Source organism: Xiphophorus couchianus, chromosome 19 (assembly GCF_001444195.1).
Source record: "Xiphophorus couchianus chromosome 19, X_couchianus-1.0, whole genome shotgun sequence".
NCBI classification, from domain to species: domain Eukaryota; kingdom Metazoa; phylum Chordata; class Actinopteri; order Cyprinodontiformes; family Poeciliidae; genus Xiphophorus; species Xiphophorus couchianus.
In genome coordinates, this window is record NC_040246.1 from 13,916,587 (window position 1) to 13,940,587 (window position 24,001).

The window sequence follows — 24,001 nt, forward strand, 5'->3', positions numbered from 1 at the left end:
TGAAGAGGTGGCTGATCCTTTGTCTCTTAAGGAGAAAGAGAGAATATTGAAGTTTACTGAACAACATCTGGAACATCCATCTTGTATTTCCATTGACCAGCACTCAGTCCAAGCAATATGTGACAGGCAACTGGTGTACAGCTCACCCAACCTGGACCAGGTTGTTGCTCTTGTGCAAACCCTCTCCATTAACACTGACAGTTTACCAGACAGTTTTGTTAATGATCTACAGTTCTCTTCACCTGTTGTGCCATCTTTCTCTGAAGGTGAAATTGCTGACAAACAGAGAGCCGATCCAGTCATTCAGCACATTATTGCTCAGTTGGAACGAGGGGAAAACCCACCGCCATTTCTGAGGGAACAGCTCCCCGATCTGCCATTACTCCTGCGAGAGCTTACACGCTTGGAGCTCCATAATAATGTTCTTGTCAGGAGGAGGAATATTGGAGGTGAGCTTACTTACCAACTTGTACTTCCAGAGGAATGGCGGCCTGAGGTCCTCAACCAGCTTCATGACCAGATGGGCCATTTGGGCACAGAAAGGACTCTGGATCTCGTCAGATCACGGTTCTTCTGGCCACGAATGGCAGTTGATGTCTGTAACAAACTCAAGAACTGTGAGAGATGCATCCGAAGAAAAGCACAACCTGAGAAAGCTGCACCACTTGTTAACATTAAAACCTCAAGACCACTCGAACTTGTCTGCATGGACTTTCTCTCCATAGAACCAGACCGAAGCAACACCAAAAATGTTCTAGTGATAACTGATCATTTCACAAAATATGCTGTTGCCGTGCCAACCCCAAACCAAAGAGCCAAAACCGTAGCAAAAGCGCTATGGGAGAACTACCTTGTCCATTATGGAATGCCAGAGCGTCTCCATAGCGACCAAGGGACTGATTTTGAATCTCATACTATCAAAGAGCTCTGTCAGATCACAGGAATCCAAAAGATTAGGACCACACCTTACCATCCCCGTGGCAATCCTGTGGAGCGATTCAACCGAACACTCTTAAACATGTTGGGTACGCTGCAAAAAGAAGATAAAATTCACTGGAAAGATTTTGTGAAGCCATTGGTACACGTTTACAACTGTACCCGAAATGATGTCACTGGATACTCCCCATATGAATTGATGTTTGGTCGGCAACCCCGCCTTCCTGTTGACTTAGCTTTTGGACTGCCTGTGTCTGAAAAACCATCTACATCTCATTCACAGTATGTTGAAAAGCTCAAGTCACATCTCAAAGAAAGTTATAAGATTGCAACTGAAAACGCTGAGAAAGTCATGTGGAAGAACAAACTCAGATTTGACAAGCAAGTCACAGCTGCAGAACTCTCAGTTGGAGATAGAGTTCTGGTTAGAAACGTCAAACTGCGAGGCAAGCACAAGCTCGCAGACCGGTGGGAATCAGACGTGTATATTATTCAGAAGAAAGCCGGCACTCTTCCAGTATACACAGTCAAACCAGAAGGCAAAGATCGTCCCATCAGGACCCTCCACCGTGACCTGTTGTTGCCTTGTGGCTACCTGTCCCCAGCCTCTAAACCAGAACAGATAAAGCCAACAACAGCCATTGCACCTGAGACTTCAGAAAATGTAGATCTTTTAGACCCTGAAAATGAAGAACTGTTTTTATTTGACTTACCTGATTTCTCCAGCTCCTATGTCACCAGAGTTACAACTGAGGTTGACTTACCTGCTCCTGCATCTACTGTCGCTCCTCTGCCTGTGGATCCGCCTGGCCAGCATCCCCAGAGCTCTTTGGAAGAAGAGGTTGGTGAGGAAAAGGAAGTGGAGTCTGGACCTGAACCTATTGCTGAACTGGACATGGAACAAACAGCTGAAGATGGAACAGATTCTGATGACTCAGAGCCTCTCGTGGAAAATTCCTCCTCTCAATCAGGACCTGTCTCTCCTCACCCAGAATCTGCATCCTCTCCAGGACAATCCAGCATGTTAAGTGATTCTTCTGCTGCAAAACTCTCCAGCCCAGATCCTGAACCACCTGTCAGACGCTCTACCCGAACACATCAGCCACCAACTCGTCTGCAGTATTCAACACTTGGTCATCCACTTCTGCAGAGCATCCAGACCCTGTTTCAAGGACTCAGTACAATCTTTACATCTGCTCTGGACCTGGATGAGACCTCTGTGACCTCTACATCATGTGACAGTGTGGTGTGTCACCAGCCTGTTGCATGTACGAGGCCGCACATGAGTTTAGGGGGGGAACCTGTAACCCACAATTAGCAAACGACTTTTATTTTTGCGGGCCCACTTCCTGTGTTGCCCGAACGCTGCTAACTTATTTAAAGCCACGCCTCCAGTGCGCAGTAAAAGATCCTCACCTGTTCCACTGTGATTGTGGCTTGCTGTTGGCGTCTTCCTTAGGAATTCCTCAAAAAAATCTTTGAACATATTGATTTGATTGCTGGGTGAGTTTATTTGTTAACAGTGTTATTTGTTCTATGTGGTACTTCTGCTCAATTGCTCATTGGAGCGTTGTTTTATTAGAATCACTGGCATTGTTTACCTGGACCGTCACCAGGATTCTGTTAGTGCTGATTGTGGCTAAGTACGCCCCACTCTCTTCAAAAAGGTAACTTGTTGCTGAAGTTTGTGCGTATTCTGACACCTTTACATTGATGCCGAGGCACTGAAGTTTAAACTAAAATTGATCAGAACAGAATGTAGCTACACTTAAATTGATATTGCGCAGTATATTTATTTATTTATTTATTTATTTTTCTTCCCTCACTCTGCTTGAGTATTTGACAATTAATTTATTTTATTTTTCTTGATTGATATTTTGGAAGTGCACTTTAACTTTAGTACTTTAAGTTTAAATTGATTAGTTGAAATATGATAGTTTTGTTTTATTTAAATTATGGTTAGTTTAACCTGATTGAAATGTCTGTTTAATTATTAGGAATCTAATTATTGCATTTGCATTTAGTATGCATAAACTAGATGTTTAAATTTAATAATTATTTCCTTTGTATTATATTTGTTTCTGATAAAACACTTAATGGGTTTTCTGACCTTTTAGGTCGGGTTTTTTTTTTCCACCTGTCGGATCAGATCCTCATCTGGATCGAAAGATGGCGAGCTAGGAATGGACTATGGACTTTATGATTTGGACAATCAATTTATTCTGAGTCAATTCTCATGTGTCTCATTGTGTTATTGTAATTGTATGTTTTTTTATTCAAATCACTTAATATATATTCACCAAAACTAAAAGCACTGCCTCCTGTGTTTTTTCACACCTCAGGCTCCTTAAAAGGCCACTCTTCCGATGCTGCTTATGTAGCCGCAGTTAGCTGCCTAGCCCATAACTGTTACACTGTTCACTTTTAAATTTCCAAAGGAATGATAATTTTTCGTCTCTCCAGCTCACAAAACATTTCCCCAAAAGTCTTTGGGATCATCAAGGTGTGACTTTGGGAATTGGGAGCTAGGGGTCTGAGTCCTCTTTTGGTCAGCAATAGTTTTTGCCCTGAAACTTTGTTTCAGTTGATGTTGTTTTTGCCCATTTGCATGGACACAGTCACTGAAACAAATAAGACCTGTAGTGCTTCAGCTGTTTAGAGGTTTATTGAGTCTTCTTGAAGGAGCTGCTGGTAATTTTGGTGGCTCAGCCACTCCTGAGAAAATTCTCTTCCCATTTTTGGACAAAGACTCTCAAAAAGGCTTGCTAGAGTTCCAAATCCTTAGAAATGGCTTTATACTTTTTTTCCAGACTGACAAATTTCAGTAACCTTTTTCATTAATCCATTTCTTTAGATCATGCCAAGATGTGTTTCCTGACTGTAAAACAGCTGCAAGAATATCCAGAATGCTGCTGCAAGAGTTCTGGCTTGAACCAGGAAATATAACCACATTAGTCCAGTCCTCAGGTCTCTTCACTGACTTTCTGAATATACTTTAAAACAACTTTGCTTGTGTATAAGTGTCTTTATGGTCTAGCGGAAAAATACATCTCCGAACTTCAGGTAGCCAGAGTCAAACACAGCGAGGCTGCGCTTCAATATTATGTTAATAAATTCTGGAACAGTCTTCCTGATGAAGTGAGGCATGCCTAGACTCTGGCAATGTTTAAATCCAGGCTGAAAACAGTTATTTTTTGCTGTGCAAATAAATACTGACAGTATTTCATCTACATTTCCTTTCCCTAATTTAAGTGGTCAATGACTTTATGATTGTTTTTCATTTGTTTTATCTTGTTTAAATTATGCTTTTTAATCTCTGCTTTTAAACTTTTGATTTTGCTGTAAAGCACTTTGAATTGTCCTGTACACTAAATGTGCTATACAACTGGTTAATTCATTCTTAAACAAAGGACACAATTATTTTTTTTTCTCAGAGTCAGATTGGAAATCTTTCTTCCCTTTATAAATGAAAACTTTTTCACAGCACTGTGTTTCTAACAATAGTCAGGTCCCTCCCTGACTGGTGAGCCAGGGTTCCTCTACTATGGAGGTTTCTTTGTCCTGTATATGACAGCCATTATCAGGTGTACGTTTAATAAGGCTTGAAGTCAAATTGGCATCCTCAGTTACCCACTCTTACATAATGCATGGGGAAGTTAGGTACTCATGGGTGCCAAATTGGAGCCAAATGTCAAACCCAGTTCCTGAAATCAACATTGTAAAGTCGAAGGGGAACACAACTGCAAGGTCAAACATCTATCTGCAAAGAGATAGTGCACAAGAAATAAGGCAGATAAGAGGCACTACAGTGCCCTTAGATCACATAGCCACTTGAATAATGGGTATTTGGGCTTTTTTCAGTATCCATCATTCATAGCTGCTGGTGTTCACTCTCTGATGCACCGTCTGTTACAAATACTGAATTATTAAGTGCTTCTAGCGACTCACCTTTCCAAGCAAACACATTCATTCATTCATCCCATACTGGTTTTTTTGATTCTGCATGGGGAGGCTGGTTAAAATAAAACACTAGAAGAGACCCATGTTAGAACATCTCACCTCTTACCTGGCTGGGTGGCTCATTACAGTGAGAAAAAAATCAAAAAGCAGTTAAAGTCAACAAGCTGCCTCACTGTGTGGCTAAAGTGGGTAGACTTTCACCGTCAAAGCCCAGTTAAGTCCGTGCATACCACATTTGAGTTTGCTCTGACTTAGTTTAGCCATAAGTAGGAATTAGAGTAAGTCTTTGAAACAGCAAATCTTTCATCATAAAGGAGGCCAGCCTTTATGGTTGCAAATGTGGCAGGGGTAAGCAGTTGATCCTCTGCAACTCTTTACATGTGGCTACATGACTCATCTCATACCAATAGATTGGTGACTAACCTCATAAACAAGCTCAGTATCACTACACTTATCAAAGCAGTGTTAAGAGTAATGGGAATATAAATTATACAACAATAACTGCATTGAATTTCAAACAGAATTAGCTAAAAAGCAGGTTTTCCAAATAAACAAGTTGTTCACCCTTAAAAATGTCTTTAGCTGGTGATGGAATAACACTGCCACCTGCTGGATAAAGGACGGGAAACCATGAAAGGTCCAATCAGATTAAATGGATAAGAAAGGGGTTTACATTCTAAAACCCACTCAGCCAATTTATTAAAGCTCGGTGATATGGTGAATAACCACATACATCAGAAGATGGCCACACTGTCGGCGTAAAATAGATGAATAGTGTTTAAACTTCAACAAGTTGTCTTCAATACCTCTAGTTGCATTTTGTTTTGTGATGAGCTGAATACTATTTTTGTTAACAAGCGACTGAACAGGTATATCTAAAATAATAAAAGTCATAAAAAGTGACTTTGTGTGGCAATTATAAAGTTTTTAAAGCATATACATAAAATCTATGAGATTTTGTTTCTCTGAGGTAAATTTATGGTTAGACACAGAGACATGTTTAGTCATCCTTCAAGATGGAAGGCGACTCAAGGCTAAGAACTTGAACTTTCCCAAAGACAAATAATACGTTTTAAGAAAACAACATCTGTGGCAAATAAAGTTGAATGAGGGTCTGAGTTTATTTTGTAACCAAACACAGTGAAGAGTGCGGTAAAGCAGGCAAAAACTCTCCCCTGCTCAGTTTTCGAGAACTGAAACAGACTGTCACATTCTGGGATTATCAGGTCTCCAAACAACCGTTTGATGCAATCTACAAGCTAATCTGTTGTCTTACAGTCATGTCAGGAAAAAGCATTCCCTCTCTATGCAAACACTTGCTAAACTATACTCAAACTTGAATTGTGTGTTTTGATAAGTCAGAGATTGGTGTGACTGACTGAGCTTAAAATAATAAATATGTGGAAATGACTTAATCTTATTTTATTAAAAGCAGTGCATGCTCATAGTCAAGTACAAGTCCGTGGATCTGCTTTTCTATGTAATTCCATGAAACCCCTTGGTAAAGGGCATTGTATTTGGTTCTTCTCTGTCATTCATGATATTAAGAAAAAAACTAAATAATTGAACTGGATAATGATTCAAAAGTTATAGATAAATTAACCATACATGCAATGTTGTGATGACTTTCTGGAGGCAGAATTTCAGAAAAAGCAGGAGTTTTTAAATAGACAGAGACCCAATTTCAAGGCATTAAATTAGGAAGTAACATTTCTTTTAAGTCATATTTGATATACATAGCACTTTTACAACAACTTAACAGTTACTTGATTGTGCTATAAAATGGCACCATGTGCCTGGAAAACACATAATCCCGCCCCCTTAATATTATGCTCATTTCTACACATCCTCCACAATGGGAGGATGCATAATTCACATCATCCCATTGTGTTTTCCACACCCTCCCATAAGATTTATGCTTGTCTACTTTTAAAGCCTTGGTTAAGCATTTCACGGCACTTCCATGCATGCAAATATGCATGAGAGGCTTTAGATTTTACATAATTCATTTTTTCATTAATTCATTTTTTAATTTATATACTTGTTTATCTCTGTGGTTGAATTTCTACAGATTTTAACTTTTTAAGCATTTGCACATAAGGTATATGCACCATGATGCTATTGATAATTACATTATAATGCTATATGGGTGTTTTAGCACATCAGATTACTGTCAGAAAGTGCTGCTCTGCTGTGGTCTGTGGTAATCTAGAACGACACATGGAGCAAAATAGAAACCAGACGTGCACATAGCATTTTGCACAAAAACCACATACTTTACTGTAATACCCATAACCCATTTGCTAGCATACGAGAAAGCAACATATGAAATGAGATCAGATCAAATATGCTCTAGTTTCTTCTAAGGGGCATTCATTGCGGATGTTGATACAGAAACTGCAAAAATACTTGAAACCAGACATTTAGATACACTGAATAAAAATACACAAAAAACATTTTTCTCAATGTCTGATGTTGGATCAGACCAAACTGTTCCTGTTTTATCTTAGTTATAATTACAAACATTATTTCAATTTGCTAAATGCCAGTAAGTAAGGTGAGAACATGTAAGCCTTTGAATGTATGTAAACATCAAAATGTTTGCATACATTTGGTCAGTATCCAAGATGTTTGTCTTTTAAACAGTTATCCTGGTTCACCCATAACCCAAAAGTTTATGGGTCAAACCATTTGGGTTTCCTCCACAAACGTCTGATAGGTTAGCTGACCCATTTCAGTTAATTGGAGGCACACCTGTCGATATAAGTTGGAAGGCTACACATTAAACACACTGCTTTTTTGTTTGACACAATGGGAAAGTCAAAAGAATTCATCCAAGATATCATGAAGAGAATTGTGCTGGTAATTCAGTGACATCACAGTGAAACATAACCTGTATCAACACGGTCTGAAAGGCCCCTCAGTCTGTACTTCAAGAGAGACATGTCCTGTGGTCTGATGAAACTGAAGTGGAACTGCTTGGCCATACTGACCATAGTTACATAGCGGAAAAAATGGGGATGCTTGTACCACCCCAACTGTGAATGATGGGGATGGCAGCATTTCTAAAGTAAATTTCAGACACCTTATGGTGAAAACTTCAATTAAAATAGATGACACATTTAAGGTCTGCTACATATGGGTTCAGAACTCATTAATAATTGCTTTTACGGTCAGTTTTATAGAGGTGCAACCTAGGATGATGGAAAAACAATAGGCTTTTGTGACATGCAGTTTGCCTTTAACAAAGTGTAAGCTGATACACCTTAAAGAGCTACTCTGTTACATACAAAAACCAGCTAGGCTTCTTTGTATTTCTGAATGATTTATAAAGAGTTGACCTTTGTAGCTGTATAGAGGCTGCTGCTTCCCTCTTTTTGCTCAAAATATTGTGGTGGTCGTTACGCCAAACACATCATTTTCAGTTTGTTAACACCACTGAGCATGTCTTCAAAAATTAAGGTCTTCATCTCAGAGTGTATTTACAAACTGTAGTATGGCTTTTTGTGTTGCTTATGAAGTAACAGCTTCTTTCTTTCTGAATGGCCTTTCAGTCCAGGACTTTATTCATTGTTCGTCTCTGGGACAAAGAACCTATGTCCTTCCTGAGCAATGGCAGGAGCAGTGATGTTTACACTTACATATAATTGTTGAAACTGATTAATGAATTGATTGATTAATACTGTTGGACATTTTGAAATTATACCGAAGGACGAAACAGATTTGGTGAGGTATACAGTTCCTAATCTGATTTGTTTTCAGTTTTTCATGATGTCACACAAGAAAGCAGGGTTTAAGATGTTATCTTAAATACATAAACAGGTGTGGCTCCATTCAACTCAATTGTGATTTAACTCAACAAAGGCTTACAGAGCCATGACATATTCATCTGGGCACTTCCACATTGTTTGGAAATGAAGTAATTTCAGTATGAATTTGAATAAAGTACTAAAAATAATCTACCATTGCTGGGGTTTAGCAAATAAAAACAACCTTGGTAATCATAACTGGGCCAAGATACAAAAGGATTAGTCAGATTTAATAAATAGTCCAGATGTAATTTGGGTCTGGACTCTGAACTAAATTGCATGATGTGCCACTGTGGAGTTTTTGTCAGACAACACAACATAAGAAAAAGACAAAACAAAAACAAACAAAAAAAAAAACGTAGAAATGGCGATATGTTAAAAGTCATATTTCAAATTAAAAAAAAAGTTTTTAAGTGTCAGGGAACCTTACATAATTTGGAGAGACAACAAGCTCAAGTCGTAGCAGTGACAGCTGTGGTGCTGATAATTTCACTAGTTACATTTCGTTTACCCAACTTTAATAACTTTTGCATCAATATTTCACTGGTTCTATTTTTCCCCTGACTGCCTTGTTTACCAAATAGTGGGGGTGAAACTGGAAAAACACAGGTGTTGGTCAGTCGCTGTTTTCCTTACACACTCGCCTTCTCGTCGTAGCTTCAGTCAGAAGGGAGTGGCATCGGGAGTGGAATTTCACTTCCTGTTGTTTCTCAGGTGAGTCATCTGAGAAATGTTGTCAATGCTCGGGTTTGTGTCGACACCAGAGTTTCATGAGTGTTTGTTTCGTTTCCTTTTTTTTTTATTATTCTGTGGAGGCGCTAAGAATACCTGTATTTGACTACCAGGAAGTAATTCTTTAGTCACTTTCGTGAGGACTGCCTTTGGAGGACGGAAAGCTTGTGTTTTACTCCTTGTGCGGAAAGAACCCTCCTTTTTTAAATAAGACGGACACTATTTTTTTTTTTCTTCTCAATTTGACTTCAGATTTCTTTCACGCAACTTCTGCTTTTAACTGAGTGGTAATCTCGAGGAGACGATTAGAATGAATTTACTTTTTGGATGCCACTTCGCAGCGCTCTTGTTTCTAGTTGGCTTTTTGCACCTCACCGCTGGCCAGAGCACTGCCGACACCTGCCTGTCCAAATTCGACACAGGTAAAGACAACTTTATGCTCAATGCCAATGAATCGGTGAATGAAGGGGCCACGTTTCTCTCCTCACCGAAAGTGGGGAGTTACATGGACTGCGTAGCGTCCTGTTGTAAGGACCCGAGGTGCAACGTCGCTCTGATGGAGAACCAAGGCGAGGGCACCATTAACTCCTGCTATTTGTTTGACTGCTTATACAACAAGAAATACGCCTGCCGCTTTGTCAAGAAGTCAGGATATTTCAGTTACATCCTGAAGTCTCTCTCTAAGGACTACTACATAAAACACGATGCTCCCACAGGTGAGTGTAAACCTCCGTCAAATACAACCGAAATACTGTAGAACTGGGAAATGCTTTGATGACTGCCTTTTGCAATAATAAACCAATTGTTAGATTTTAGATGAGTAAAAACGTAGTTACATTTTCATGTATAACTGTAATTTTATAACATCACCTGCAAAGAAAGCTGAAGAAGTTATCAGATGGTTTTCGTGTTCATATCTAGGCAGCTAATTAAGCAACCATCTTGTGGACGTGCTGTTCTAAGTAGGAGAGTAGGTGTGACACCCTGCCCTGAGCTGTGGCAAAATCAAATTTAATTATTGAGTTAGTTTTAATTGAACAGAAATAGCAAATTTACTGCATTGTGAACATGAGTGACGTCAGGGGGCGAAGTACATCACACAAGGCAAGAGGAGGTGTGGAGGGTTTCTGAATATTCAGAATGTTTGTGCGTTTCAGTTGTCTTTTATTATTATGTTGAATATAAAAATGTAATTTAAATGTCTTCTCATCCATTTTGACTCCTCAAAATGATTCTTCCATCCAGCCAGGATTAGGAGTTTTTAATTTGAAAACAAAATCCTTTCAGAATGGGTCGATTTTGTTTTGATTCCAAATGAAAATACATTTTTTTAAAAAGAAACAAAAATAATAATGCTTTTTTTGTGAGTGTTGAAAATCTAATTATCCAGATGTCACAGGGTGAAGCATGCATTTTACAAGCCAAAAGTGGACACATAATGTTTTGTTTTACTTTTTTGAGTTTGTTATTGTATGACAGATATTTGAATTAAGGTTGTTGTTTTAAAAAGAAGTATAAAGGTTTTGTTGTCATTTTTGGTTGTCCTATTTTTTTCAGTCTGACATCCTGGTCTGCTAAAGTTGCTTATAAGGGGTCGGTGCTTCATCCTGTGATGTTACTGCCCAAATTTGCATAACATATCCGTCAGATGTGCCATGAACAAGCTTTCCTTGTATTTATGCATGTGCAGTGATATAGGTTGCATGTTTTCTGTGTGTATTGTATTTCATTAGTCTCAATGAAATACATTTTTTCATTGGGAAAAGGATGCTTTTTTTTATCCATTGTGAGATTACAATGGATAAAAATGCATTTTTCTTTCACTCATCCGAATTCTACATTGTTCCACTAAAGTATAAATTTGGAGGAAAATCAGGATTGAAAATATTGCTTTCAAAAGACTTGAAGAACTATTGTTTTTGTCTAAGTCAAAATAAGTCTGAAGAAAATGCAAAAAATGTCCACTCTCCAAACTGGAATAGCTCCTTTCTCTACCATCACTATTTGTTATGAGGACGACAGATTTAGATCAGAAAGTCTAAGTTTTTCATGTTCACACACGTCTGGAAGTGAGAAGTTGCTGAGAATGTCATGCTCTTTTTTTCCTCTGCTTATTCATAATTGTTTCCTGGTGATCCAACTGAGGTTATGTGCCATCCTTATCATCTTTAATTATGTATTTCATACCCAAAGAAGAAAAAAAGGACTCTCCGCCAGTGGCCATTGCAGGTTATGACATAGTGGTCCAGCCAAAAGAGTCTGTGAGACTGAGCGGCTTCCAGAGCAGAGATGAAGATCCGCAGACTTTGACCTTCAAATGGACCATGGTTACCATTTACCCATATGCGATCATTGAGGTAAGAAAAGCAACTTTAATTCCCGTCCTGTTATTGCCATACTTAATTAGCAATTTTGCAAAATGTCCCCATACCTTATTTTAACAACACTGCTGAGACTGTAATTCAGTAACTCAGTATTGTCCTCCTTATTTTTGCAGAAGTCAAGTTTTCCTGATGAGATCACTGTATCCAATCTAACTTCTGGAAAGTACAAGTTTAACCTGACAGTCACGGACCATGCTGGTCAGTCAGACAGCACTACGATCAACGTCCTGGTCCTGACCCCTGACGAGTCAGAGCGTGAGTGTCTCCTCTTCCAAATCAATAAAACGGATCATTGTTTTATGTTTTTTTTTGTTTGGTTGGTTTTTTTTTTCTCCTTTGACAATTTTGTAACTCTGTAGTTTGCTTGATTTGTACCCAGGTAGGAGATGGAACTGTTTAATATAACAAAAGATACATTTTTAGAAAGTACTATCCATTTAAATTATGGGTGACATTTAAATATTTTTATTTATCTTTAATATGTATGAATGGCAAGGAAAATAAATTGATACACAGTGTTTTAGGTAAGTCATTATGATTTGGAAGTAGTAATGAATAAAAAATGTAAATTGTGGATACAAATGAGACTACAAATTGAAAGACAGGAATAGAAAGAAAAGGTATGATATCCTCGTTACACCTTATTGTTTCATGTCATTATTTATTGGTAAATTCAGACGTGTTCTTGCCAGTTTTCCCTCTCACCATTTTGTAACTTTGTATTTAAGATTGTTTTGTGTGTGATTGCCGAGGGGTGTTTGTCCTGACCTCAGGCATTTCAGACATGCCATGTGGCTGTTTCATATCCACATTTAATGTCATGTGGTTCCCTTCTGCCTACCCAAGCCTTCACATATAGCTCATTTAACCCACTATATCCTTAAAGACAAGCCATATTCAATTAAGATATTGGAAAAATGTTTAATTCTTAAATTGTGCTTCAATCTTTTGTAAATGAAGCTTTTTCTGTTAAAAAGAAGTGTCATCAGTGTGTGAAAGTGTGCGTGAATGACTGAGAGGTCTTCTGAACTAAATTAACTGTGATACAAGTACAAGCCATTTACCGTAAATATGCAGAAAAACACATTAAATAGGCCAATCCAGAGAAAGAGTTCTATGGCACGCACGTGCTTGAAAAAAAAGAGGAAATAATGAAATAGTTTGCTTTCAGAATAGTGATAAATGCGTCACTATCCAAGTGCTTAGGAAATGTAGTTACTAATAAGACGTCACTGACATCTTGAAAGCAGTACACAATTTAGAGTATGTTTAAGGAACTAACACCCAGAGTTTCGGTTGGTGTTGGTGTCTGTTCAGGCATTCCTCCTGTCTTACCTCGTTTTTTCCGTTGAAATCTCTGTGGCACATCTAAACAACTCTGGATTTCTCAATTTTTTCTTCTTGGATTTTTCATGTTTTTTAGCCATAACTTTTATTGTTTGTGCCAAGATGGAAGGATAATTTCCCATCAGCTTGATTTTTCAGTTTTTCTGGTTGTTCTTTGCATGCTTCTGTGGGCTGGAGGATCCTATGTTAGTTGGAACCAAACGAGTTGAGACATGCTCACACACAATAAGGAAGCAGAGATAAGAACCTGACTGGTTATATAATTACACAGTAAACTGACATTGTACAGGAAACAAAATGGATCAGCTGATGGTAGGTAGGATGCCGCCATTAGCATGGAATAACTGAATAATCCAGATTACTTCCTTTGAAATGGGTTCTGTTGAGAAAATAGAACGCAGTATTACAGTCAGTGTTTATTTTGTTTTGTTTTTTTTACTGCTCCCCTGATACCATCTCTCCACCCCCAACTCAACAAAACTTGTCTGTCTGGTTTCAGGTTGTTGCACAACAAGACTTTTATCATTGTTGCTGTGTGAATTGAATAAAAGTGAACAGGAGTCTTAACTCTCAAAATTCTATTGACTTTATAAGTACTAGAAATGTCCCACCCACACTGAAGCTCAGTTACCTATTAATAGTTTTTCAGTCGCTTAGTGGAAAATCTTGTTTAAATTCATTTTTGTGGTGACATTTCTCTGCAATGTGTTACAAAAGCTGCTCTTTCAACGAATGCTGATGCAGAGTGTATCATTAACTACAATGAGATTACCCAAATCTGCTTTTCTCAACATTCTTTTGTTTTCAGAACACACCACTTCATGATTTTTTTTTTTTACTTTAGTGCATGTCTAGCAGTTACATAATATTAAAATGGGAACTTGGTAGAAACTTTGAAGGAAATGAGCCCTATGTCTGGTGCCTTGTTCTAGAAAAATATTATGGGTTAATCACATTGGCCTAACCTCTTGCCTTTTTAATATTTTTTCCCTGACGATGTGACATTAGGGGACAAAAAACTAAACTCAGGCAAATGTTTACAAATCAGAATTGCCTCTAAAAGTGCAATTATTCTGCCAATTTGATTGATACACACACAGTCACCTCATCGCCCACGTTCCATAGAAAATGAATGGAGAGGGATATTCCAAATTAATATTTAAAACTAAAAGACTTCCTATAAACCTTTCTGAATATAAAAACTTGGAAAAACATAGAATCTTCAGACAGGGTTGAGACAATAAAACATTTTCTTAAACGTTTTTTGAAAACATGCATTAAGTGGCATTTTTGATGTGGGTTATTAGGCATTCACTCAGAACGACATCTGAAAGGGTTGGGGCACCAGAGAACTAAAAACGTTCTGCTACAAATAAAACAATTCATTTTAGGCACTTTAGGTAGTTGGGAGTTCAACAGAGAAAGGGGCTTTCTCAGGGCACCATTCCTGCAAGAACCATGACTGTGTTTTATATTTATTTTTCAATCTTACAATATTAGGCATTGTGATTAATCACAGAGCTAGAGTGTGATTAATCTGATTGCATTTTTTAATTGACTGACAGCACTAATACATATATACATAATCTCAAGTTTCTGTAAATGTGTCTGTACATGATGGCAGCATGTGTAAGTGCAGCAGCTATTTGTTCTCTTGAAAATTTGTATGTTTATTTTATTATTATTTTAATCTTTTTATCACTATTTGGAGTTGCATCCTGGTTTTTACTGAGCTGCTTCAGTTCAATGACAATAATGGCTTTCATCCATCCAATATTTCACTTATGTCAAAATCAGGTTGAGACCCTCATTTTCTGGTTCTGCTGGAAAGGAAAATGACAGCGTATACCTTGTGAATTTCCTCGAAACCTTTGAAATAGCATTTATCCCTGTTACTTATGCACACTTTTTACGATGTCTTTTCCTTCCACACTACTTTACATTGGAATGCTGGGCCATCTTCTTTAACATGGTGACTATGTCAGCCAGTAGGCTGACATAGTGTGGCTGTCTGCTGGACAACTCTCAAGACGATAGTTCTCTCCATGATTATATAACTTATTAAATTGTCCATTGCATAAATTCTATATTAAAAATAATTTTAACATTTTCTTAAAGACAGAATTTTGGGTTCTTAGTACATAATTTACAGAAATATGTTACTGAATATTAACCTTATTCAGAGGTTTCACTTTATGATATAAATTACAAAAAAATCTTTTCTTTTTTTTTATAATAATCTAACTGACATGTACCTGTTTACAAAGTTCTTGATTTTGTGAGTAAACTTAGATGATTAGAGGTTTCATGCAGTTTGTCAACAACATGTGTGTGTTTTAGTTTTGATCCTAAGTCTTTATATGTTGTCCTTTCAGACCACTGCATGGTTCCAAAGAAAATTGGTCCGTGCCGTGGTTCATTCAAACGCTGGCATTACAACGCTGCCTCAGAGCAGTGTGAGGAGTTCATCTTTGGGGGTTGCCTGGAGAATAAGAACAACTACATTAAGGAGGAGGAATGCCGGAAAGCCTGTCATGGCACAGGTAGTTTGTTTTTGTTTTTTTTAATGACTTTTTTTTTAAATCAGCTTTTTCCCTATTAAAAAGCTGATTACTTGGTAATGTAATAACTAAGTAATAGTTTTCTTAATTGCAAATACTGTAGGTTTTTCCTTGTCGGTTGCATGCATAACCATAAATATAGAAATAAACTATATTAAACAGGTTCAAGGTGTTGTGAGAGCTTTGTGAGTTAAAAAGGGTAACCAGTTACAAGTAAAGATTAAGTAATGCTTGAAGTAACCTTTTTGCTCAAATGAAGCAGATTTGCAACTTCATTTGGGCAACCCACTTCCTGATTGAAGGCTGATCCAAGAAACAGTTAATCTTTGTTGAATATGAAATTGGATGTCAGAAGTTGATTGAACTGTCTAAAATATTATGGAATGTTATGATGCATAGTTTTATTTTCTTTTTTTAAATAGTTTTTACTTTTTTTTTACTCTGATACAAACTATGGTAACTAATAGCCTTCATGAGTTACTAAATTATTATAATCTTTTATGTTATAATATTTTAGTGACTTGAACTAACCAGATCTGAACTTTCAATTGTAAGGACTGTTGTTCTTTAAAGGTTCAGTATGTAACTTTTACAAATAAATGTTTTTTTTTAAATATTTGTTGAAACTGTCACCATATGACAGTATGTTAGGAGACAGATAAGCTGTGAAAAGTTTGATTTCCACCACCTCCTCTATGAGCTATTATTGCTGTCTGAAGAAATTCACTGCTCAGAAGTCATCTCGGCCAAAAACAACCAATCATAGCCAATCATAGAAGGTCTTAGCATTGTCAATCAACAAAATGTACTCACAGCTAAATGTGCTAATTTTGGAAAAACAGCATGTCATTAGAGGAAAACCATTAACTGCTCTCATCAGTGGCCTGTTTCAACAAATATGTAAAATAATATATTTTTAATATAAGTTATATACTCCAGCTTTAAGGTCTCTTAAAGTGTATTTTGATTAACTTTTTAGACTAACCAAAACAACCTCTTATTTCATGCAGACAGACATTGCATATCCTATATTTCTCTAAATACCTGAGCAAGAATGACTCTCTCAATGTTTGCTAAGCAGAGTTATTGTTTGCAGCAAGCAATAATTTTTCTTTGGTTTTCTTTGTTTTTGATAAAGGTGGTTCATCTGGGCGAAGTCTGCATGTTGCAGGTAAAAACTAGCACTTTATTTTAGCAGGTATTTTGATAAGAAGAAATGTAAATGCACAATTAGACATTTTAATATTCATAGAATGTTTTTATTGTCTGCGTGGTCAACAAATGCTTTTAAGTTTATTAGTTTTTTGCTTTCACTTGTAACAGTGCATGCTGCTATTTGTAGAATTATAAGATGGCCCAGCTGAATATTATCTATGTGTTTGTGCCACAGAAGAAAAGTGTGGAGCTCCATGTACCACTGATCAATTCAAGTGTGATAATGGTTGCTGTTTGGATAGAGGACTGAAGTGCGATGAAACGGCACAATGCACGGATGAATCAGACGAGAAGAACTGCAATGACTGTAAGAGCTTGCCATGCAAACCAGACCCAGTTCTCATTTGACTAATTTAATTAATTGCTTTGATTACAACATGTTTTAGATGCCATATTAGAATTATTGTTAACATTAATTATGTCCTGTCTGTTTATCAGTTCAAAGCAACTTTCGTACTCTGTTGGACCTTAACTTGGCTGGAAAGAGAGGTGGTTTGAATTTTCCATTCCCTGTTGATTTCTGACTTTTAATTCACTTCCCTTCCTTCTTCCTGAATATACTCTTCATATATCACAGATACATGCTTTAGTCCTTTGTTTTGAAATCATAGACTTTATCATTTTTGTAATTTTTATTACAGCGTACTGTACGGATGAGCCAGAAACAGGAACTTGCAGGGATAGCTTTACAAAGTGGTACTATGATCCCCGGACGCAGAGTTGCACCCGCTTCAATTACGGAGGCTGTGAAGGAAACGATAACAGATTTGAATCTAAGGAACAGTGTATCCGAGAATGTCATGGTGTGACAGGTGAGTTTGTAATTTGAAGTTGGATTGGCACGCCATTTATACATGACTCAAAGAATCACTGTAGATGCAAAACTATGTTATTTCTGCCTCTTTAGACCTTTGATTTGTTATCATGTGCTCTTATTAATCAACCAATATGGAATATATTCAAGTTTTGACGTTGCTTTGTCTATTTTTAGAATGTGTCATGCATATGTGTTTTCTTTTATTACAGAAAGCGATATATTTGACAAACAGACCAAAGCTGAGAAACAAGAGACTGACTCCAATACAAGTAATCAACCTCTTTTTTTCCCCTTGATAGTATTAAACAATATGTCCTCTAATATGTATAGAGGACATATTACTGGAATGATTTGCATAAAGTATAATTAATGGGTTGAACCACAAAGTCTTCAGTAGAGATTAAATGCAGGAAGCTTAGCAGTTTTTGACATATTTTGAGTAAAACAAGTAAAATAACACAAATGACTTTAGTTCAGTTTGTCTGTATAGTTTCGGATTTAACAAGGTCAGTCATATCCATATATGTAAAATCCCATTTGGTTTGAAATGATTTCAGAATAGTCTGGTTTATTCCAGCACAGTCCAGGTGTTAGACTCATTCAGACCCGATTACATACAGTCTTGTTTATTTCTTAATTATTATACACTGCAGTCAGATATTTAATCAGTCTTGTCTCAAAATTAGAAAATGTTGCCACATAATGTGGCAAAAGTGGAGTTAAAACCCTTCTAGAACTGGAGCAAACCTCCACCAGAACTAGGTTTACCAGTGAGAAGCCATCAGCTTCAACTGACTGGAGGGAAAACAAAAACATTATCACTTAGTCTTTCCTACAGTTTGTGGGAAAGAGTATGGAAGATATTACAGTAGTAGCTCCTTCAGTAGCTTAATCCAGGAAAAAAACAAACACATCTTCAGACATAAACAAAAATTGTAAAAGAAATCCTAAGGTACACTCACAATCCACTTTATTAAGTTTAACTTGCTGGCCAATTTTTGTCTGTACTGACATGACCTCATCAAACAGTTGCTACAAATTAGTTCACGGTGAGAATTTTTTCCACCACATCCCAAAAGTGCTCTAATGGAGTAAGCTCCAAGTGAGATTAAGAAGCCAGTTTAAAATGATGATTCTTTTTTTTAACCTGTAATTTGTCTTTTGTGTGTCTTAACTATGAAAATGGGTTTCAGTTTTTCTGTCAAACGTCAATGTTTATTCAGCTCAATTTTGCAGTTCAAGTTCAAGTTTTAACCAAAATGTTTGTCATTATTGGACAGGTGTTGTTGCCATTGCCATTGTCCTGGGTATAGCCATCGTCATTGTCCTTGCCATCCTGGGGTACTGCTGGCTAAAGAACAGACAGCCCAGCCACACCCTGGTGTCTACTAACAGCAAACCTCTGTGAAACCATCTTACGCTCATCTAAATGCTTTATCACAAACAAAGACTCTGCGTTTGGAAGTGCAGGAAGGCTTGTTTTTTCTTCTAATTAAGTCTGTATGTGAAAATGTTTTGAAGAGGATGCATATAAAAAGCAGAAAGTCTTTGATGAAATGTGAAGTGTTGCTTTAAGTTCTGCATGCTACTGGAATAAATTGGCACAGGAATCTGTAAGATGAGGTTATGTGATTGATTAGAACATGGCAGAGCATCAGAAGAAACCCTCCCATTAGAATACAATATTTGATGTTTTCATTCTTTCATTTTATATAAGTTCTAATTAAATGACTTTTGCTGTTTATTGTACAGTTGAAAGCAAAACTCCTGTCTTTCAACCAAACCCAGGGGATCTCGTTTATGTGTACACTTTTGACATGAACGTGTTTTGTTTTCTGCAGTTTTCTTACTTTAACCTTATTTTACACATTGTTGTTACATTCCATTGAATTTCACCCACATGCAAACTGTTGTACATAATTTTGGGTTTAAAAAAATATTTTCTTAGAAGTACTTTTATCAATTTTTCTTTTAGGTTTCAGTTTTATATATATATAAGATTTGTGTTTAACTTTACTATTAAATATTTTAATTGATACAACTGATACATTTGTAGATATAATTTGATATAGACTTCTTTAGCTTTACTTATTGTCATGATCTTATTGTCATGATCTCTGTCTTAAATAAAAAAAGTTTTAAACCAAATTTATTATTTTTGAAATTATTTTTAGAAATATGTATCTTACACAGTTGCCATTTTTGTTTTTTGTCTTCTTAAGTAATTTCCCTGCCGGGATGAATAAAGTACTTCTATTCTATGCATTAAGGCCTGGACTTAATGTTACTTCTGCCTTCCTAAAACGATTTAAAAAACTTAACTGGTTAAGTTAAGTTTTCATAGAACAATAATCCTGTCCTATGAACCTTAAAATCATTTTCTTTATTAAATTTACTTTTTTTTAACACAACTTAATCACTGTTCTGACTTGGGTAATTAAGATTAGTGATAGAAGACCACTGACACCTCAAGAGTCTATTATCACTGATGTTTGGAGACCCAAATTTTGCAAAAAATATATTATGAAAAACCATTTTATGTAGGAATCTACAAAAAGATGATCATTCACATTTATTAAAGACCAAAAAACCTGTGTAACTGCTCAGGTTATTTCCACAATTGGAACCTCTTCACAAAATGTTTGAGGTAAAATCCCCTTAAGGATTCCAATACATATTGGTATTCTTTTCCAACGTTTTCACTGAGCTTTTTTCATTTCAAAGAAATTGGTTATAGATCAATATTATAGCTTTCAGCAAAACAAAAATATAGGAGTCATTTACACCAGTGTAGCTTTTGTTAGGCAGTTACTCTGACTGAAACCGCTTTTCATAGTAAGTTTTTAGTACCTTTCAGCTGATCAGATCATTGATGGTGTAGCATTTTCTCCCTCTATTTTCTTTTTATTGTCCTACTTCTGTTAAAAAAAAGTCCCTTATTCAAATCTTCCAACAGATTAAAGGTTGATTTAAAAAAAAAAGTTCACATAAACTGGTCTGATGTTTTTGAGATTGGAGTTGAAGTATAAGTTCACTGTGGACTTCTGCAACCAACTTATCTGGATTTAAACTGAATGAAGACACCAAGTTATCTGCTGCTCATAGTATATATCAAGTCTTTTGCAGAATCTCAGTTTTAAAATTTGAGCTATCCCTTTTACGCTTCCAATAAGCCATATCATGGAATAATAAGCTGTTGCTTTTAATGGAAAACGTTTTCAAGTAGTTGTTGGATTGTTTGAAACTATTATTTACTTAAGGTAGGCACATTACAGTACACATTGAACAGAAATAGAAACATTAACATATGCACGGGCAAGAGACTATTCATACTATTATACAAGAATAACATAAAAATTCCAACACAGTAATAGGTAATTATGGGATATGAATATGAGTGCACTTTGTATACATTTCAATGCATATGTTGGAAATTCAATAATAACACTACTACTGCAGCCACTACTATTGATACTGATCATAATGATTATTATAGTGATTACAGAGTGTGATCCATATAGTTATATTTGTTTCTTTTGTAACAGCACGCAGGCTAAACAAAATTTAAAAAAATGTCAGTTCAAACATTTCTTCACCTGACTCACCAGGAGATGGCGACACAGCTCTGTTCAACTTCAACGTGTTTCAGTGTAAAATCTTACGAATGAACACACCTTCAACAGTAATATTTTTTCAGTGCCATGGTTTTTTTTTTTTTTTTTTACTTGAATCATTTGGGAATACTTTCATTGTTCAGCATGTATTGTGCAAACTCTTATATAAAAAAATAACAAAATGATGATACTGATACCATGTAGAAACAGCAAAACAAACTTCGTTGTGAATCAAAGTGTAGCACTTTACAAAAAAGTTTGATCCAATTGATATCCAGAAATTCACCCCTATTGTATAGACATTCAATATTGATAATATACATTCCAATTCCATCCGAGTTATAAAACTATACAGTCAGTTTCAGTTTTTTATGCCACCAAGAACAAGTTCTGATGGCTAATTGTGCTGTATTCCATCGGCTTGGGTGTCAGAACTTGGATTTGATAACGAAATTAAACCCAATTTAAATGTGTTTAGGTTTCAGGTTTGAGCTTTGGACTTTAAGTGATCATGCTAACTGGTTTTAATAATGTTAGCTAAAAGCAACAGATTGCACACAGATTATGTGTTCCCAAACAGTAAATAGTTTTTGAATAGAATTAAAAATCAATAGATTTTCATTTGTCTTTCTCTGTAATTATGGATTATTATTTTAAATGTGCAAATAAAAACATTGTCTTAGGTTTTATTATTCTTTCAGATTTTAATAAAAATGCTGTGTTTATTTTTTTTTTATTTTTGGCTCCTGTTGTTTTTTCCCTACTGGTTTCCGATGAGAATTACCAAAAATATGTGCCGAGCTATAACAATAACAGCTAATTGCAAAATTAGGACATTTAGACGGCGGAGGTGCTCGGAAGAGCAAACGTTATCTTTTGCAGCTGCAGTCACTCTGACTCAGTGCCATGTTTTTCGCTGTCGTAAAGCGCTGTTTGAATATTTCCCGGAGGCAGTGAAAGCAGCAGCAGCAGCAAAGGCAGTTCCTTCGCAGTTCTTCAAAGATGCAGCAGCGCTGGTGTGTTTTATATTCGGACCTGCTCTGGGATGTTTGTCTCTGAGAGGCATGTATCACGTAAAAAGAAGAAACTATTGAACTCAGCTGATTATTTCGTGTAGTGAGCTAGCAGAGAGACAAAACTTTAACAAGGAGTTTTAAGTCGCTGGAAGATAAGAAGTTGGGGTATTCGGTACGTACTTTATACTGACAAACTTTTCCCAGTCTCATCTGAATTAACGTTATTGTTTGTTAAACAAGCTGAAATTATGCATTTTGTTTAGGCTTAGCTGCTGTATCTCTACGGTGTTATTTGAACAATGTCGTTTCATTCTCTCTTTTTTTACTCGTTTGTTTAAACTCGCCTGAGCATGTTTTAAAAACATCATGATGGAAGTCAGCAATACTGATTTTTTTTAATATTACAAAATCAGTTTTACAAATGATCGGATTGCATGCATTTGAATTAGTTTGCAGTTGTAGATTCCGTTTAGATTATTGAATTCGCCATTATGATGATGAATCCCTATTTTGTGGCTGCTTTACTTGAAGTCAGACTTTCTGCTTCATATAATTTTATAGCCTCCAAGCTGTACAGAAGCAGTGCCCTGGAGTTTCAGTCAGATACGTTTTGTTTGTCTTTCTGACAAAACACTCTCACTTGAATGGACTTTGGACAGATGCAGCAGGGTGTATTTTATCATCTTTATTAAAGATAGACAAATCAGAATCCCGGTGCTATTTCCTGCTCTCCTGCATCCCACTCCTCCCCCATGGTGCACACACTCTTCCCTTTGCAAACCGTATTGTTATTTTGAATGAGCACCCCACTGAGACAGTCAAATATTAAGCTCACTTTTAGGTCAGAAGCTCTCCCCAACCAGCAGCTGAAGAAGAATGGGGACAAAAATCAATCAATTATTGCTGAAAAGCTCCATCTTGTGCTTCTTTGACCCCATTTGACCTCTCGCACAATAAAGTCTCAACATCATTTCTTACAAATGTTGCCTGAACAAAGCATTTGAATAGGTGGTCCAGACAGGAAGCTGCACAAGTGTGTCTTGGATCTCAGAGTTGGCCTTTGGTTACTTCTTCCACAACGCTGGAAGACTCTAGCTGTGATAAAATCTCCAGAGTTGCAGAATGTGAGGGCGGTTACTTCTATGAAGACCTTATAATTTTAAAACCTTGCAACAGAGCCTCTTTCTTTGTCCTGAACTTGTTTGGTACTGAGGGACAGTTGCAGCAGACCTCTTCAACTATCTGCAGCTAGGGATACTCTGCAAACTTTGCACATAATTTAAAGAAACTATTCAGTGGTGTGTGTTTTATCTGACCACACGAACAACAAAATAGAACAGAAACAGCTGGATATTGCATTGCAGGATTTCACTGAAAGTTAAGGTTTTAGAGAATAAAAAAGTAGACAGAAGAATGCTACTAATTCTGTTTTGTGTGCCTTTGGGTTGATGACACCACAAAAGGCACACGATTCGAGCTGATCAGTTGAAATATGTGAATAATAGGATGGAATATCAATTTTAGAAATATTTTATAAATTTCAAAGTGTTTGTTTCGTTCCAGGTGGCTTTAAGTTTTGTCATAAACAGCTTCCATCATTTGTGTTTTTA

The 24,001-nt window shown here is 36.6% G+C and overlaps 2 protein-coding genes across 4 annotated transcripts in view; both read left to right on the forward strand.

Moving 5' to 3' along the window:
* Positions 1 to 9,408: 9,408 nt before the first annotated feature.
* spint1a (serine peptidase inhibitor, Kunitz type 1 a) lies at positions 9,409 to 19,676 on the forward strand. Of its 2 annotated transcripts, none has more exons than XM_028000774.1 (10): positions 9,409 to 10,153; positions 11,634 to 11,794; positions 11,935 to 12,076; positions 15,544 to 15,711; positions 16,868 to 16,900; positions 17,120 to 17,251; positions 17,383 to 17,433; positions 17,586 to 17,756; positions 17,971 to 18,030; positions 19,042 to 19,676. In XM_028000774.1, exons 1-10 carry the CDS (start codon positions 9,748 to 9,750, stop codon positions 19,167 to 19,169), a joined length of 1,452 nt encoding a protein of 483 aa, XP_027856575.1. In that variant the 5' UTR covers positions 9,409 to 9,747; the 3' UTR covers positions 19,170 to 19,676. The 2 variants fall into 2 exon arrangements, with proteins under 2 accessions (XP_027856575.1, XP_027856574.1); XM_028000773.1 differs by having other exon boundaries at positions 9,410 to 10,153; positions 11,631 to 11,794.
* A 2,571-nt stretch (positions 19,677 to 22,247) lies between these two features.
* The window catches only part of LOC114134004 (pleckstrin homology domain-containing family G member 3-like), a 38,285-nt gene continuing 36,531 nt past the window's right edge, over positions 22,248 to 24,001 (forward strand). Inside the window, exon 1 of one of the 2 annotated variants that reach the window (XM_028000187.1) lies at positions 22,248 to 22,437. In XM_028000187.1, coding sequence (XP_027855988.1) covers positions 22,421 to 22,437 — 17 coding nt within the window. In that variant the 5' untranslated portion in view covers positions 22,248 to 22,420. Of the gene's footprint in view, positions 22,564 to 24,001 lie in introns of both variants that reach the window. The other variant, XM_028000188.1, reaches the window with a different exon arrangement.